Source organism: Myxine glutinosa, chromosome 1 (genome assembly GCF_964187855.1).
Source record: "Myxine glutinosa chromosome 1, kmMyxGlut1.1, whole genome shotgun sequence".
In the NCBI taxonomy this organism is placed as follows: domain Eukaryota; kingdom Metazoa; phylum Chordata; class Myxini; order Myxiniformes; family Myxinidae; genus Myxine; species Myxine glutinosa.
In genome coordinates, this window is record NC_136261.1 from 290,300,004 (window position 1) to 290,314,421 (window position 14,418).

A 14,418-nucleotide genomic window follows, 5' to 3' on the forward strand; every position below is an offset into this window, starting at 1 on the left:
TGCCACACAGTGTCTTGTGGGTGGCGTTTGTTTTTGTGTTGTGGTTATGTGTTTTTATGTGGCCGTAGAGAATGGAAACTGAGAATGAGTGGTGATTATTGTGTTGGAAATGGAAATATGTGTTGGGTAAATGTGAATGGGATTTCACATGTAACAGGCCATGGCAACTTTTTGTAACATCTTTTTTTTTTTTTCTTTTTTTTTTGGTATACAGAGTCGAGGCTCGTGAAAGAGCTAACATTTATCAAACAAACAAATCAAACAAACAAGCAAACAAAGTATATAAAAAGGGGAGCGGTCGACAAGATGGGGAGAGAAGGGGAGGAAGCACACAAACACAACATTTGAGGGCAGGGACATCGGGAGATGTGTGGGAGGCAGAGGCAGGATAGGTATAAAACGCAAGGACACCAAGGACTTCCAGGAAAGAAGACAAAAGTCACCTCAAAAAAGTGGATTTGGGGTGAAATTAGCGGAGGTAGAAAAGATCAAGGTTTTGGATGGGGGGAAGATAAGAGAAGGTGGTGAACAGCTGTTTTAAAGACCTGGAGGGTGGAGTGGGATTGAAGAGAGTGAGGGAGTTTGTTCCAGAGGCGGGAAAAAAGAGGAATGAAAGAATCAAGGTGAGCAGAGAGTCTTGATTTTGGCAGTTTAACCATAAGAGAGTTGCAGGCAGAACTTGTGCGACCTGCAGGAATATTTGGGGGACAGAGCCCGGAGAGAGCTTTTTTTTTCTTTTTTCTTTTGTATACTGAATCGAGGCTCGTGAAAGAGCTGACATTTACTTCACAAACAAATCAACCAGACAAACAAAACATATAAAAAGAGGGAGCGGAAGACAAGAGAATGGGAAGCACACAAACACTTGAGAGCACACAACATTTAAGAGCAGGGAGAGGGCTTGGGGGGAGGAGGCGTGGGAAGGGGGGGGGGGGGTGGGAGAAGTATAAAACACAAGGACACCAAGGACTTCCAAGACAGAAGTTGGTATTTCAAAAAGTGGAATTGGGGTGAAATTATCGGGGATAGAAAAGATCAATGTTTTGGATGGGGGAAGATAAGAGATGGTGGTGAACAGCTGTTTTAAAGACCTGGAGGGTGGAGTGGGATTGAAGAGAGTGAGGGAGTTTGTTCCAGAGGCGGGAGAAAAGAGGAATGAAGGAGTGAAGGTGAGCAGAGAGTCTTGATTTTGGCAGTTTAACCATAAGAGGGTTGCAGGCAGATCTTGTGCGACCTGTAGGAATATTTGCGGGACAGAGCCCAGAGAGAGCTGGGGGGGCAAGCCCAGAGAGGAGTCGGTAGAAGACGGAAAGACCACCAACCTGCCTGCGGTGAGTGAGTGAGAGGCCCTTGGAGTTTGCTTCATCGCGGGAGATTCCAATGATTCTGAATGCTTTGCTTTCAACAGCGTGAAGACGAGCTAGGTGTGAGGCAGGAGCACCAGCCCAGAGCGGAGAGCAGTATTCCATTGAGCTGCGGATGAAAGCCTTGTACGTGGTGAGGAGCTCAGGTGTGCCAAGGAAGGACTTCGCACGACGGAGGATGCCTAGTCGGCGACTGGCTTTGGAGGCCAGATTTGAAATGTGGTTTTCCCAGGAAAGATCATGGCAGATAGTGAGACCCAAAATTTTGAGTGACAGAACTTCTTGGGGAGGTTTATTCAGAAAGTAGATGGGAGGGTTGTGTAGTCGGTCTTTTCGGAGAGACATCGTAAGAGTGTGAAATTTGTCAGGATTGAAAGACATGTTCCACTTGTTTGCCCAGTCTGTGATTTTGTCCAGGTCTGCAGAGAGTGAGGAGGCTGCAGACTGCCGATCCGAGGGATGAGGAATGGAGCGGCAGACAGTGAAGTCATCAGCAAAGAGATAGAGAGGATTTTCAAGAGAGTCAGAGAGATCATTGATGAAGACCAGAAAAAGCACAGGGCCCAGAACACTGCCTTGGGGAACTCCAGCCTGAACAGGAAGAGGAGATAAGAGAAACCCATTCAGGGCCACATGTTGACTACAACGACAGAGGAAGTCCACCAGCCATGCGTGGAGATTTCCATGGATACCAAAGGAGGAGCGTTTGGTGAGCAGAGCTTGGTGCCAGACCGTATCGAAGGCACGTGATATGTCGAGGGAGACAGCTGTAATTTCCTGTTTGGCATTGAGGACCTCCATCCATTGTTGAGACAGCAGAAGCAGCATGTCCAGAGTAGAGTGACCTGGTCTGAAACCAAATTGATGATCAGAGATCAAGCCATTGGAGAAGAGGAAAGATTTCATATCCGAAGCAATGATGGATTCCATGACTTTGCTGATAATTGGGAGAAGGCTGATTGGTCTGTAGTTGCTAGGATCTGTTTTTGCACCTTTTTGTGCAAAGCGGTGATGTTGGCTGATTTCCAAGCAGATGGCAGTTGCCCTTGAGCAAAAGAGAGGGTGAAGAGAACAGAGAGAGGGAGTGAAAGAGCGGAAGAACAGCATTTTAGGACACGTGGGCTGATGCCATCAGGTCCAGTTGCAGAATCAGAGTCGAGGGTTGACAGAAACTTTTCCACCTTGTCGGGAGGAAATGACACGGAGTCCATGAGCAGCTGGGTACGACTGGGTATGGTGGGTACAGAGAGGGATAGGTTTGGGACACAAGATTTAGAGGCAAACACAGAGCTGAGGCATTCAGCTTTTTCACGTGTGGAGTCAGCTGTGTAGCCGTTTGAGGTAAGGGAGGGGATGGAGGGGGAACAAACACCAGAAACAGATTTGACCAGACGCCACCAGGATTTGGAAGAGGGAGAAAGATAAGAGAGTTCGGTCTTGAGAACAGAGAGATATTGTTTCCTGGCTCTCCTGAGGGTGGACACACACTTGTTTCGGGCTTTGTGAAAGGAAATGAGATTTCCTTCCGTTGGATTTGCTTTCCAGGAGACGAAGGCAAGTTGTTTCTGGGCCACAGCCTCACCACAAGATTCCGTGTACCATGGAGGGGAGGAAGGGTATGAATTCTGCTCTTGCAAAGTGTTGAGAATTGAATGGCAGCGGGGGAGGAAATGTGTTTTTCGGATTTTGTGGGTGGGGAAGGTGTGTGTCCGCAGGTACAGATAAAGTTCTGAGGAGCAATTCCTGCCACCCCCCCCCCCCCCCCCCATCTGCGGGAATTATCCCTGGCAGCTAGTGGTATCTGGAAATTGGAGCTCATCGGTGGAGGGTCTGTTTGGGCGCTTGGGGTAAGGGAGACTCCCGGCAACCCGTGTAGCTGCGCTGAAGCAGGAGGCCACGGAGCCTGGTGTGTGGAGACCCCCACCGGAGAGGTAACGGCAGAAAGGGCTGTTGGACTGTCACGGGCCAAGAGGTAAAGGGGGGGGGGGGCAATGAAGTTTTAAGTCAAGTGACTTGTTTTTGGACTGTGAGCACCACTTCCTGAAGCGCCCCCACCATCTTGCTTGTGCGGTACCTCCCCGCTGCCTAGTTGAGAAATGAATGCATACATGAATATGACACATATGCCATGGTCCTGCAGGGGGGTGTAACAAGTACGTGTGATTATTTATGTGCTCTCATGATTTTGTGCCTGAAGGATTTTTGGAATGTGTATGAATGGTTAAGAGTTTGTGTTGAATGAATGTGGGCGAAATCCACTGAGCCATGTCACTCACCTGTAACACCTGGACAGGGCCCGTGGAAATTTATGGATGCATTGGGATGGCCCCACAGGTAAGGTTGCATCTTGTGGCATCCACGGGGGGATGTGGTCTTTCGGAAGGGGTTTGCACAAATGTTTATTAGAGTTTTGAAATTTTTGAATTTTTGGCGAAGGTTAAGTTTGTTGATAAGTTAGGTTTTTGCGTGTTGTTGTTTGTTTCCTCCCACCGCAGGAACAAAGAGTTATAATGATTGTAAATATTTGATTGCATGACTGTTAAGGGGAGTAGCATGTTGAGGAGAACAGGTCGGTAGCTCCGGCTCACTTCCCACAGCCCTCCTTCTTTATTTCATAGGCTAATTAAGTGTGAGACAGTAAGTGTTAAGACTGGGATGGTAGCACCTGCAGTGAACCTAGCAGGATCTACGGTTCCGGGGGGGGGGGGGGCTGTGTTATGTCGGGGGGGGGGGGGGGGGTGGAGGAATATACAGACCCAGGTAGATCTGCATAGGTAGGTACTCGACTGTCGTGATAGGGACTCTACCTGTATTAAGTTCTGTGTGTAGCCCGGATGTCGGAACAAGTTGTATCTGTGTCCCCGCCATGAGGGGGCGGGGCATGCTAATTAGTACAGGGATTATGTGTAAATTCCCTCGTGTGTCGTTCCCTTTCTGAGCAATCCAGTGTCCATTATGGCAACGCATTCAAATAGAAACGTAGATAGATCCCTTAGTGCACCACAGTAATTAAATCCCCTCCCTTACAATAAAACAAACCGGAAGGACAATCAGGCAGCAGCTGCACAGAACGCCACCAAGGGCATCAAATATCATGTCAGGCAAGCAATAGCCACGCCCAGGGAACGTGTGATTGGTTGGTGGAAGGGAGCGGCGCACTGATTGGCCACCGACCGGTGACACCTTGGCCAATCAGTGCGGAGGGCGCGAACATTCGGCCAATCAGGGCAGAAGGTGCCGAACACTACTTAGAAGTGGGTCGCTGGTTGGAGAACAAGCACTGGTGACGTCAGAAGGTGGGAAAGACCAGAAAGAAGGGAGGGATGGATTAGTAATGCACCAGAATTGACGTGAGACTACGGGGGACAAAACGACTCATTCGCAGGCATTCTGGGTTCTGCGTGGGTGCTTGTGCTTCGGTGTGGTTCGGTCATCACCTTCCCTGGTTCTTCCTCCCTGCGTTACTCCCGGCGTTCTTCCCTGGTGGTTTGTCATCTTCGCGTTGTTCTTGGCTTGGTGCTTGGAGCGGTGCTTGGTGTTTGGAATGGTGTTTAGAGCGAGGTGTGGTGTTGCGAGCGGATGGGATCTCGTGTGCAACCGACGAGGGGTGAGCGAGGTGTGCCACTGAGCGGGTCGCTCCCGGCCTAGCAGGGCATGAATGAGGCGGACGGAGGCCTGTTTCGTGCCAACATCGGAAGTGAACGGAGCCTGACCGACATCACACATACAGACAGATAAGCTCGCATTCACAAGTACATGACGGGACATTTATTTTATTCATTCTCCGTTTGTCTCGTATCCGAAATCTGTGAGTGGGGACGTCCCAACCTAGAATTTTGTTTTATCACCGCGTTTCCCTGTCCAGATATTTATTTTGAATAAACCCTTCTATTATTTTCTCTTTCATTCCAAATCCTGTGTCCATTCTGAGTTCATTCCCTACAGGATCGAGGGCTGCCGCCGGTGCGTCAGGTAACAGCTTGCCACTTTTTCCTCTTCCTTCTTTCTCCCGTGCTTTTATAGTCGAATCCGTAATTGATCGTCACCTCCAGTTAAAGCCGTTTGGTCATCCGCGATCCAACATTATTAACCGAGGGATTCACGTGACAATATTATGGTACTAGTATAAAATTCCATTAAAAATGAGGGATTGGATCAGTTTATTCGATGGTACAGCATTGTGAGCATGCCAAAGTCTGAAGCCTCGGCCTAGAGTCAGGTGTGGTTATATCTTTTTTATTTATGAGACATCATACATACGTAAATGAACACTCTTTTTACTCTGCGCGTGTTGCATATCATGTTCAGCGAATTTCACCACCTGCGCCTTATATTTATTGTTGTTTAAAAAACGCTTTTGTACGCCGCCCTTGAGGCTGGGTTTGCAAGCAACCGTTTACAATTCCAATAGAAGAGACATATTTACTCTTTTATGGAAAACGTTTTTTGAGTTTATTTTATCCTCAAAAATAGACCGTAGTGAACACACATTCATGCTAAATGATTGGCCTTTAAAACCTACCCCTATGATTGGGGTCAGACATCCGCACAAACACACAAACTGACATTGTGTTTTATATGGGAGACACTGTGATGAGATACCCTTAAGTTTCAACTCTAACACAGGACATATTTTGTCCCAGATCAGCCCAATTTGACCTTGTTTCAATAACAACAAAACAGCAGCCCTTTTGTAAAATCGAACGTTCATTTCTTTTGCTGGGCGTTGGTACCTCTCTCATCAGCCATGACACTTCAGCAAGGGATTTCTGTGATTCCATGGGACTGATTCAATCTGTGAGCATTCCAACCCAGATTTTTCCCAATGGCAAATCCTCCCTTCTGAACTAGGCGATGACTAACTCCACTGCAAGTGTCTCCTGCTCTTCCTCTGTTCCAATTGGTTCGAATGAGCATATGCTTGTGAGAGTTATCATCTCTTTGGCTATTTCAGAGAGCTGCCTCGGTGTCTGGTAGTTCACTCAGGCAAAATGACAGGGACTGCAAGCAGCCATCACATTTAAGGACTGGTCTCATATCCCTAGTCTACCGCCCATTATATTAACTCAGCCTTTCTTTTACCTTAAAGGCTACAGTCACAGATTGCATTATCCTTATTGAGGCCAGGCCTTAAATGAAACAAAGAAAGAAAGATATGGAGAAGTGAAGAGAAGGAAAAAATAATCTAATAGTTTTTGAGGACCTGGAAAACCTGCCTCTTTGAAAGGACAGATTACAACTGTTGGGAAAGACATGAGAAGGTGAAGAATTTCAAAGCTCAGCAGTGAAGGGAAAGAAACAAACATCATAACGGCCAACCTTGAGTTGCGAATGGTCACACGATAATCATGTGACGTAGTAACTTATCAAGTATTCCATGGTCTCGCTCATGGCGGAGGTATAAAAGTAGCTAGTTTTCTGGAGCAGAAATCGAAGTAATATCTGTAGAAAGGGAAAGAGAGCCAACATTACTGAGTAATTCAAGCAAATTGGGTTTTAAGGTCAGAATGGGAGAGATGACAAGTCAGATTGCTTTAGATTCGACTCTGTCAGGGAAATATGTAAAGCTAGAACCTCTCAAGATGTGAGAGCAATAAGCTTGTCGAGCCTGGGTTTGAATCCTGGCCCAGCTATAATCTGTCATCCCGGCGTTTTACATGAGATTGTGATTCATCAATGTGTGTCGTCCCTCGGATGGACGTTAAACTGGACGTACTGTTTGCTTGCATTAGTTGGTGGACTATAAACATCCCACTGTGTCCATCTTGAAGAGTGGGCAAGCTATCGTTGGCACTATGAACAAATTACAAATTCCTGCCCTATCTACTGCTTGGAAGGCAACGGCAAACCACCCAGCATAACCCTTGCCAAGAACGTGCTTCGGCAGTACATGTCTTTGGGCAGATACCAGAATACGAATATTTTGTAAAACGTGACCTCTGAGCCATGGATGGGATGACTCAAGGAAGTGTATTTTGAAGAATGGAGAAATATATTTGTTCGATTTTTTTTTTCAAGTTGTATAATTTGTCACTTCCCAATTTCCCAAACCTCACTGAGCCAAAAACCCAAATCTCTCCCAACAGGGCATCTTTCTTTTTTCCATTATCAAATATAAACCACCCCGATACAAGACTTACATCTATCCAGACTGGGGCTACGCAATAGGCTGGTGCATGGCACTTTCATCTGTAGTATGCATTCCCTTGTGGATGTTGTATGCTGTCCTCACCACAAACGGCTCATTACGAGAGGTGAGTGCTGACATGTTATTTTTTAAACTTTCATTGTGATAATTTTGCATTATTATATTTTTGAATTATTCGTTCAGAATGAGGCCCTCTGCTTGAAAGCGAAATTATGATCAATCCTTATGTGTGTCATTGCTCATGGCTTTAGTTCTAAAAATGAAACTTTTAAGCCTCGTTGTGCAATATATTACAGTTTGACAATACAAACTAGAGCTTCCAGGGAAGCAGAACTCAACTGAACTCACTGGACAACTTTAAAGTAAGTCGGGTCTCACATGCCAAGTTTGATGAAAATTCGTCAATATATGTGGACGCGAGATTGTTAACGTCGTTTCAGAGCTGAAAAAATATGCCGGCCTATGTCGGCCATTTTGTGACAGATCGGGTTGACATGCGATAGCAACCAACCTTGTGTGGTAAGAGTCTCACACATCAAGTTTGATCAAAACCCATAAATATTTGTGGACGTTAAAGTCTTAACGTCGTTTTGGAGCTGAAAACAATATGGCGGTCATTTTGCGACGGAACGGTTTGGAATGCAATAGCAACCTACCTTGTGTCGTAAGGGTTAAACATTCTAAGTTTGATCAAAATCTGTTAATTTTTGTAGACGCTAGAATGTTAACGTCGTTTTCATGATCAAAAACAAAATGGTCGCCTACGTCCGCCATTTTTCAACGGATTGGGCTGAAATCTAATAACAACCTGTTCCTTTGGGGAAGGATGCTGCATGTCAAGTTTCATCAGAATCGATTGATATTTGTGGACGCTGGGGTGTTAACGTCGAAAAGTTAACGGACGACAGACAACGACGACGACAGACGACGGACGCCGGAGGGTTCAGTATGTGATGAACTCAACTGGACTACCGTCATTAAAAAACTGGTTAAACCAGTTTTAAAAAACTGGAGAGTTCATATAAAGCCTTACTCTGTGCAGTGCGCAGTCTTGAGAAAAAGTATTGAGGTCTTTTCAACTCTTGCTTTGTGTTTCTGAGCACAATCTATATTTCCTAAGATCAGCGATTTTGTCTGATTCTCGATATTCCCCATTGCTGAGAGCATTCACAGCAAATTTCATTGGTTGGTCAAAATGGTGCAAAATGTTGTCCAAGTATTGCTAAACTGGATGTGTTTGAAAGTGTCAACAAGGCAATTTGTGTTGTGTGGTGTTTAAGCATATAATTCAATGAAAATAAAAGCTTTAAAGGCTGCCGAAAGTTTTATAGGAAGTTTACCGCCATTGGTGCAGCATCTTTAACGTCATCTTATATTTGTTCTGTGTGCCGGTTTGGGTCCTTTATGACGTCCTTAAAAACAGTCAGTTTTCTGTTTGGAACGATTTAAACTGTTATTTGACTGCCAGGCAGACTAAAACTATTACATCACTCCTTTGTGTGCATGCATGCTCGGTGCCAGACTCCATGCAATTTGTCAAATTCAGAGCATAACTATTGCCAAACTCCAGGTTAGTGTGATCCGATTTATGTTCCAATTCGTGTTCTCTAGTGTTCAAATATTAGGTTAAAATTAAGTATTTCCTCGATTATAGACTGACATCTGTAGACAGACAAACCAATTGCTTAACCTCCCTTTGTGCTTTGCGTATGGGATAAAAGTTGCTGATTATGGTCAAAAGTTTTAAAGTACCAAGATTTTTAACAGAAAGACCGAATTGTTATTTCAGAGCCAAAACACAACAGTTATTTTCCAGTGGAATTAGGAATATTTTCCAGTGGAATTTCCAGAAAGACAGGTTTTTATCCCTTTATGGCTGTGGAGAAACATTTTGAGCCCCTTGGAACATCAACTGAAGTAGGAGGGCGAATCATGAAGGTTTAAAACACAAATTCTAGTGCAGTATAAAAATGGCCTGACGAGCACAGTACATCAACACAGTACTTCAACACAGTACTTCAACGTCGACTCAGTGTTAATTGATCAATTTTGTGAGTACTCCTTCCACTTATATAACATGCAATTCGTTTCAGGACTTGGATTCCCATGCGTACATCTCTTAATTATTCATCACACTGTTGCGTCAAAACCAGCGTAGTCCCGGGTCAAGACTCGAAATGTCCTAACTGAGCCTCACCCGGTAGTGAATGCTGTAGGTGGTAGATTTTCTTTTCTCATCGAGCATAAACTCTCCCAATTTTGAGTCGCTCTTCAAGAACTTGTTCAGCTTTAATCTCAGCACATTCCAGGGCTCGCTCAACCTTCTACCTTTTGCTGTTATGCAGTAACTCCATACACAAATTAAATATCTCAAGGGGATTCGATATCGAATTATGGAAGATTTGAATATCAACAATGAGTGCTGAAGAGCATTTAGATCTTGGTGTAGGAGTTGACATAATATTGTGTGGTTTGCATGCAAAACAATCATAACAAAATTTCATTGTGGTCTCCATAGCGCCTGACGATTTTGACACGTTCCAGTCTACCGCTGCCTCATGCCAAGGCCCTGGCCGAGGGACACCTGCCCGAGATGGAGGAACTTTCAGTAACAACACCTGACATACTTGAAGAAGCATCTCATAATATCTAAGAGCTTTGGTCCGCATCAGTGCAGGAAGTTTAGCGCTTTTATTTTTTTCTTTTTCTTTCAAATATGCCTCAATAAAATTTACGTGTAAAAAAAAAACTCAACCAATATCTACCATTTTAAAATTGTAATTTCTATAATATGTTCAGTATGAAATAAATATGACAATAATGCCCTTAAATGAAAAACAGAAAAAGGGTCAGTTAATGAAAATTTACAAAAATAACCGTAAACACGTCCCTTTAAAAAAAAGAAGAAGCTCAATCAATATCTAGCATTTGAAAATTATACATACAATATATCTATACACATATACAGGGTGAATTAAAAGTAGCGCCCGCGCAAGATTTCTGTTTTTTCGGCTGTCAGATTCTTTCTGGGATGTCATGTTGTTAATAATTGTCTTGCAGATTATTAATTTTCTTAATTAATTTATTTTTTTCATTGTTTTGCAGGTTATTGCTGAGAGTTTGGAAAGTTACTGAATTTGCACCAAATTGAACCATGAATTACCTTTCAATGAATCAACGCATTGCGGCCGTGAAACATTACCACAAATGTAATGAACAACCAACGATGGTGGCACGCCGTTTGGCACAGGAATTCGATATTAACCCACCCCAGGGAAGAAACATACCATTGATTGTCGAGAAATTTGAAGCAACAGGGTCGGTAGTCACTGCAAAGAAGTCTGGTCGTCAGAAAACGGCAACGAATGTAGCTAAGGCTGAAGAAGCCATCAGGAGACTGGAACAAAGTCCGCAAAAGTCAACTCGCCGTTTATCTGCAGAGTTGGAAGTGAGCCAATCAAGTGTTATCCGTATCCTTCACCAGAAAAACTGGAAACCTTACATTCCACGCTTTCTGCATGCCCTTCATGATTGAGATGACGACCGCCGTCTTCAATTGTGCGAAGAGATCTTAGCTAAAATTGACGAAGGGGGACACAATGCTAGACAACATCTGGTGTTCAGATGAGGCATGTTTTAAGCTTAACAGCACAATTAACAGATACAATTGTGTATACTGGGCTGCGGAGAACCCAAGAGTGACAGTTGAGAAGGAAGTAAATTTACCTGTCATGACAGTTTGGGCAGCCATATCTCCATTAGGGATAATTGGACACTTTTTCTTTGAGGGATCTGCTTGCGTCTCGCGAGATCACGGCGAGGTCACGTCTTTTCGAAGCTGCTCCATGCGCTCACGCTTTCGAAGCTATGTGATATTTCTCAATTGTGTTTTTGTCGAGACTGTATCTATCTTTCGGTGTATGTACCGATAGCGTATCTTTTGGAAAATTTTCGGTGCTAATTTTTCGTAAATGTATACACAATCGTCGGTTAATGGTATCGAGTATTCTGCGGCCTAGTACTCGTAGGCTTAGACTACCGTACCGTCTCCGACCTTGTGGTTTGTTTTTCTCTCAGCGATTCGTCGAATGCGCTGAAATTATTTTTGTTCTCTGTTTCGTACCAGTCGTTCACCCCGTACCTCCTTGTTTAATATCTGTACTCACAAAAAAAAAAAAAAAAAACCCCAAAAAAATATTTCCTTCCCAGGTCTTATTCGTTTATTTGTTGTTCTTTTTGTTCATTCGTTCTTCTTCGCGATCACGCGGTTAGAAATGTATAATCTCTCCCCTGAACAACTATTTTCTCTCATATATTATAACACCCTTTTCTTCTTTTCCTACAAAAGGATGCTTTCGTCTTGCTCACCAAATCTATTCATTCCAAAAAATATATATAATACCATCTCTTACAGTTCCTCCTTTCTACATTCCCTAAACTATCCAGAACTCCATCCCTCCTCCAGTGTCCTCAAACGTATTTTTGACTCAAAGGTCTCAAACTCATTTTGCAAAAAATGTTCGTTTCCCATGAATCGTACACTTTTCAAAATCCAATTTCACCCCTCCCCTCCAAATCCTCCCCATCACCCATCCCTTTCAAATCTCCCCCCTTGCCCCTTCCCTCCCCTCCCTCCTAAACTCCCCCCACACCCCTCCCCTCCGAGACTCTCCCTCGCTCCTCCCCTCCTAGACTCCCCTCTCACCCCTCCTCCTCAAAGCATCCTCCCTGCTTCTTCCTCCTTCCAACTTTCACCTTCATCTCCCCAAACCTTCTGCCTTGCTCTTCCCCCTCCTCAAATAACACCTCACTGTGCCTCACCCAATCTCCATCAAACCTTTTGTCCGCCCCATTCTTCCCTTTCTCCAAGCTATTCTGAAATCTCTGACACACCTTCAACAGCTCTCCCTACCTCTTCCTCCTCTTCCACATCTTACCCTACCCCTCCCCCCCCTGTTCTGGACCCGATGCTCCCCCTTCCTCTTCATTAACGGTATGGACCTCAAACATCCAGGGCCTTCGCTCAAACTTGACTGACCTCTCCATACAGGTTGCTTCTGACAAACCAGATGTGATCTGCTTAACAGAAACTTTCCTCCTTCATGATGTCTCTGATGCCTTGGTATCTCTCCCAGGTTACTCCCTCCTCCGGCATGATAGACCAGAGCCTCGTCCTGGAGGTGGGGTTGCTATCTTTATAAAAAACTCTCTTCCTCACTCGCCCTCCACTGCCCTCTCTCCACCTCACCCCCAGGAATACCTTTGGCTATGGCTTCCCCTTCGCTCCCACCTTTTGTTCATATGTGTGTTGTACCGTCCACCAATCAGCGATGACTCCATCTACATCTCACTGTCTGATAATATGGACCAACTTCTATCTACCCATCCCAACTCTCTCTTCCTCATATGTGGTGATTTCAATTGTCACCATGCCAGTTGGCTGGGTGTGGGTACCTCTCTCACCAGCCATGGCTCTTCAGCAAAGGACTTCTGCGACTCACTGGGACTGACACAATCTGTCAATTTCCCGACCAGGATCTCAGTCAATGGAGCATCTTCTCTTCTGGATTTGGTTATGACAAACTTCCCTGAAAATGTCTGCTGCTCTTCTTCTGCTCCAATCGGCTCATCTGATCATGTGCTTGTCAAAGTGGACATCTCTCTGACCATTCTCAGAGAGCCTCCTCAGCGTCGACGAATCAGGCATTTCACTCAAGCCAACTGGCACGGTCTTCAAGCAGCCATCAATCATCTGGACTGGTCTCCCATCTCTACCGCCTCTGACATCAACTCATCCTGGGAATTCTTTCAAAGTAAATTGCTCTCTCTCATGCATAGATTTATACCATCTCGTCTTCAGTTGTCATACCCTTCCTCCCGTCCATGGTACACGGAATCTTGTGGTGAGGCTGTTGCCCTGAAACAACTTGCTTTCGTCTCCTGGAAAGCAAATCCAACGGAAGGAAATCTCATTTCCTTTCACAAAGCCCGAAACAAGTGTGTGTCCACCCTCAGGAGAGCCAGGAAACAATATCTCACCATTCTCAAGACCGAACTCTCTTATCTGTCGCCCTCTTCCAAATCCTAGTGGCATCTGGTCAAATCTGTTTCTGGTGTTTGTTCCCCCTCCATCCCCTCCCTCACCTCAAACGGCTTAACGGCTGACTCCGCACGTGAAAAAGCTGAATGCCTCAACTCTGTGTTTGCCTCTAAATCTTGTGTCCCAAACCCATCCCTCTCTGTACCCACCGTACCCAGTCGTACCCAGCTGCTCCTGGACTCTGTGTCCTTTCCTCCTGACAAGGTGGAAAAGTTTCTGTCAACCCTCGACTCTGATTCTGCAACTGGTCCTGACGGCATCAGCCCACGGGTCCTAAAATCATGTTCTTCTGCTCTTTCACTCCCTCTTTCTGTTCTCTTCACCCTCTCTTTTGCTCAAGGTCATCTGCCATCTGCTTGGAAATCAGCCAACATCACCGCTTTGCACAAAAAAGGTGCAAAAACAGATCCCAGCAACTACAGACCAATCAGCCTTCTCCCAATTATCAGCAAAGTCATGGAATCCATCATTGCTTCAGATATTAAATCTTTCCTCTTCTCCAATGGCTTGATCTCTGATCATCAATTTGGTTTCAGACCTGGTCACTCTACTCTGGACATGCTGCTTCTGCTTTCTCAACAATGGATGGAGGTCCTCAACGCCCAACAGGAAATTAGAGCTGTCTCCCTTGACATGTCACGTGCCTTCGATACGGTCTGGCACCCTGCTCTGCTCTCCAAACTCTCCTCCTTTGGTATCCATGGAAATCTCCACACATGGCTGGCGGACTTCCTCTCTGGTCGTAGTCAACGTGTGGCCCTGAATGGGTTTCTCTCATCTCCTCTTCCTGTTCAGGCTGGAGTTCC

The 14,418-nt window shown here is 45.1% G+C and overlaps 1 protein-coding gene across 7 annotated transcripts in view; it reads left to right on the forward strand.

Annotated features, from left to right (window-relative positions):
• Positions 1–10,251, forward strand: part of LOC137438815 (sodium- and chloride-dependent GABA transporter 3-like) — a 285,952-nt gene extending 275,701 nt beyond the window's left edge. For 5 of the 7 annotated variants that reach the window (XM_078767392.1, XM_078767374.1, XM_078767402.1 and 2 more), the window contains 2 exons: positions 7,451–7,618; positions 10,031–10,233. In XM_078767392.1, coding sequence (XP_078623518.1) covers positions 7,451–7,618; positions 10,031–10,165 — 303 coding nt within the window. In that variant the 3' untranslated portion in view covers positions 10,166–10,233. The other 2 variants (XM_068134240.2, XM_078767385.1) reach the window with 2 other exon arrangements.
• The last annotated feature ends 4,167 nt before the right edge of the window (positions 10,252–14,418 follow it).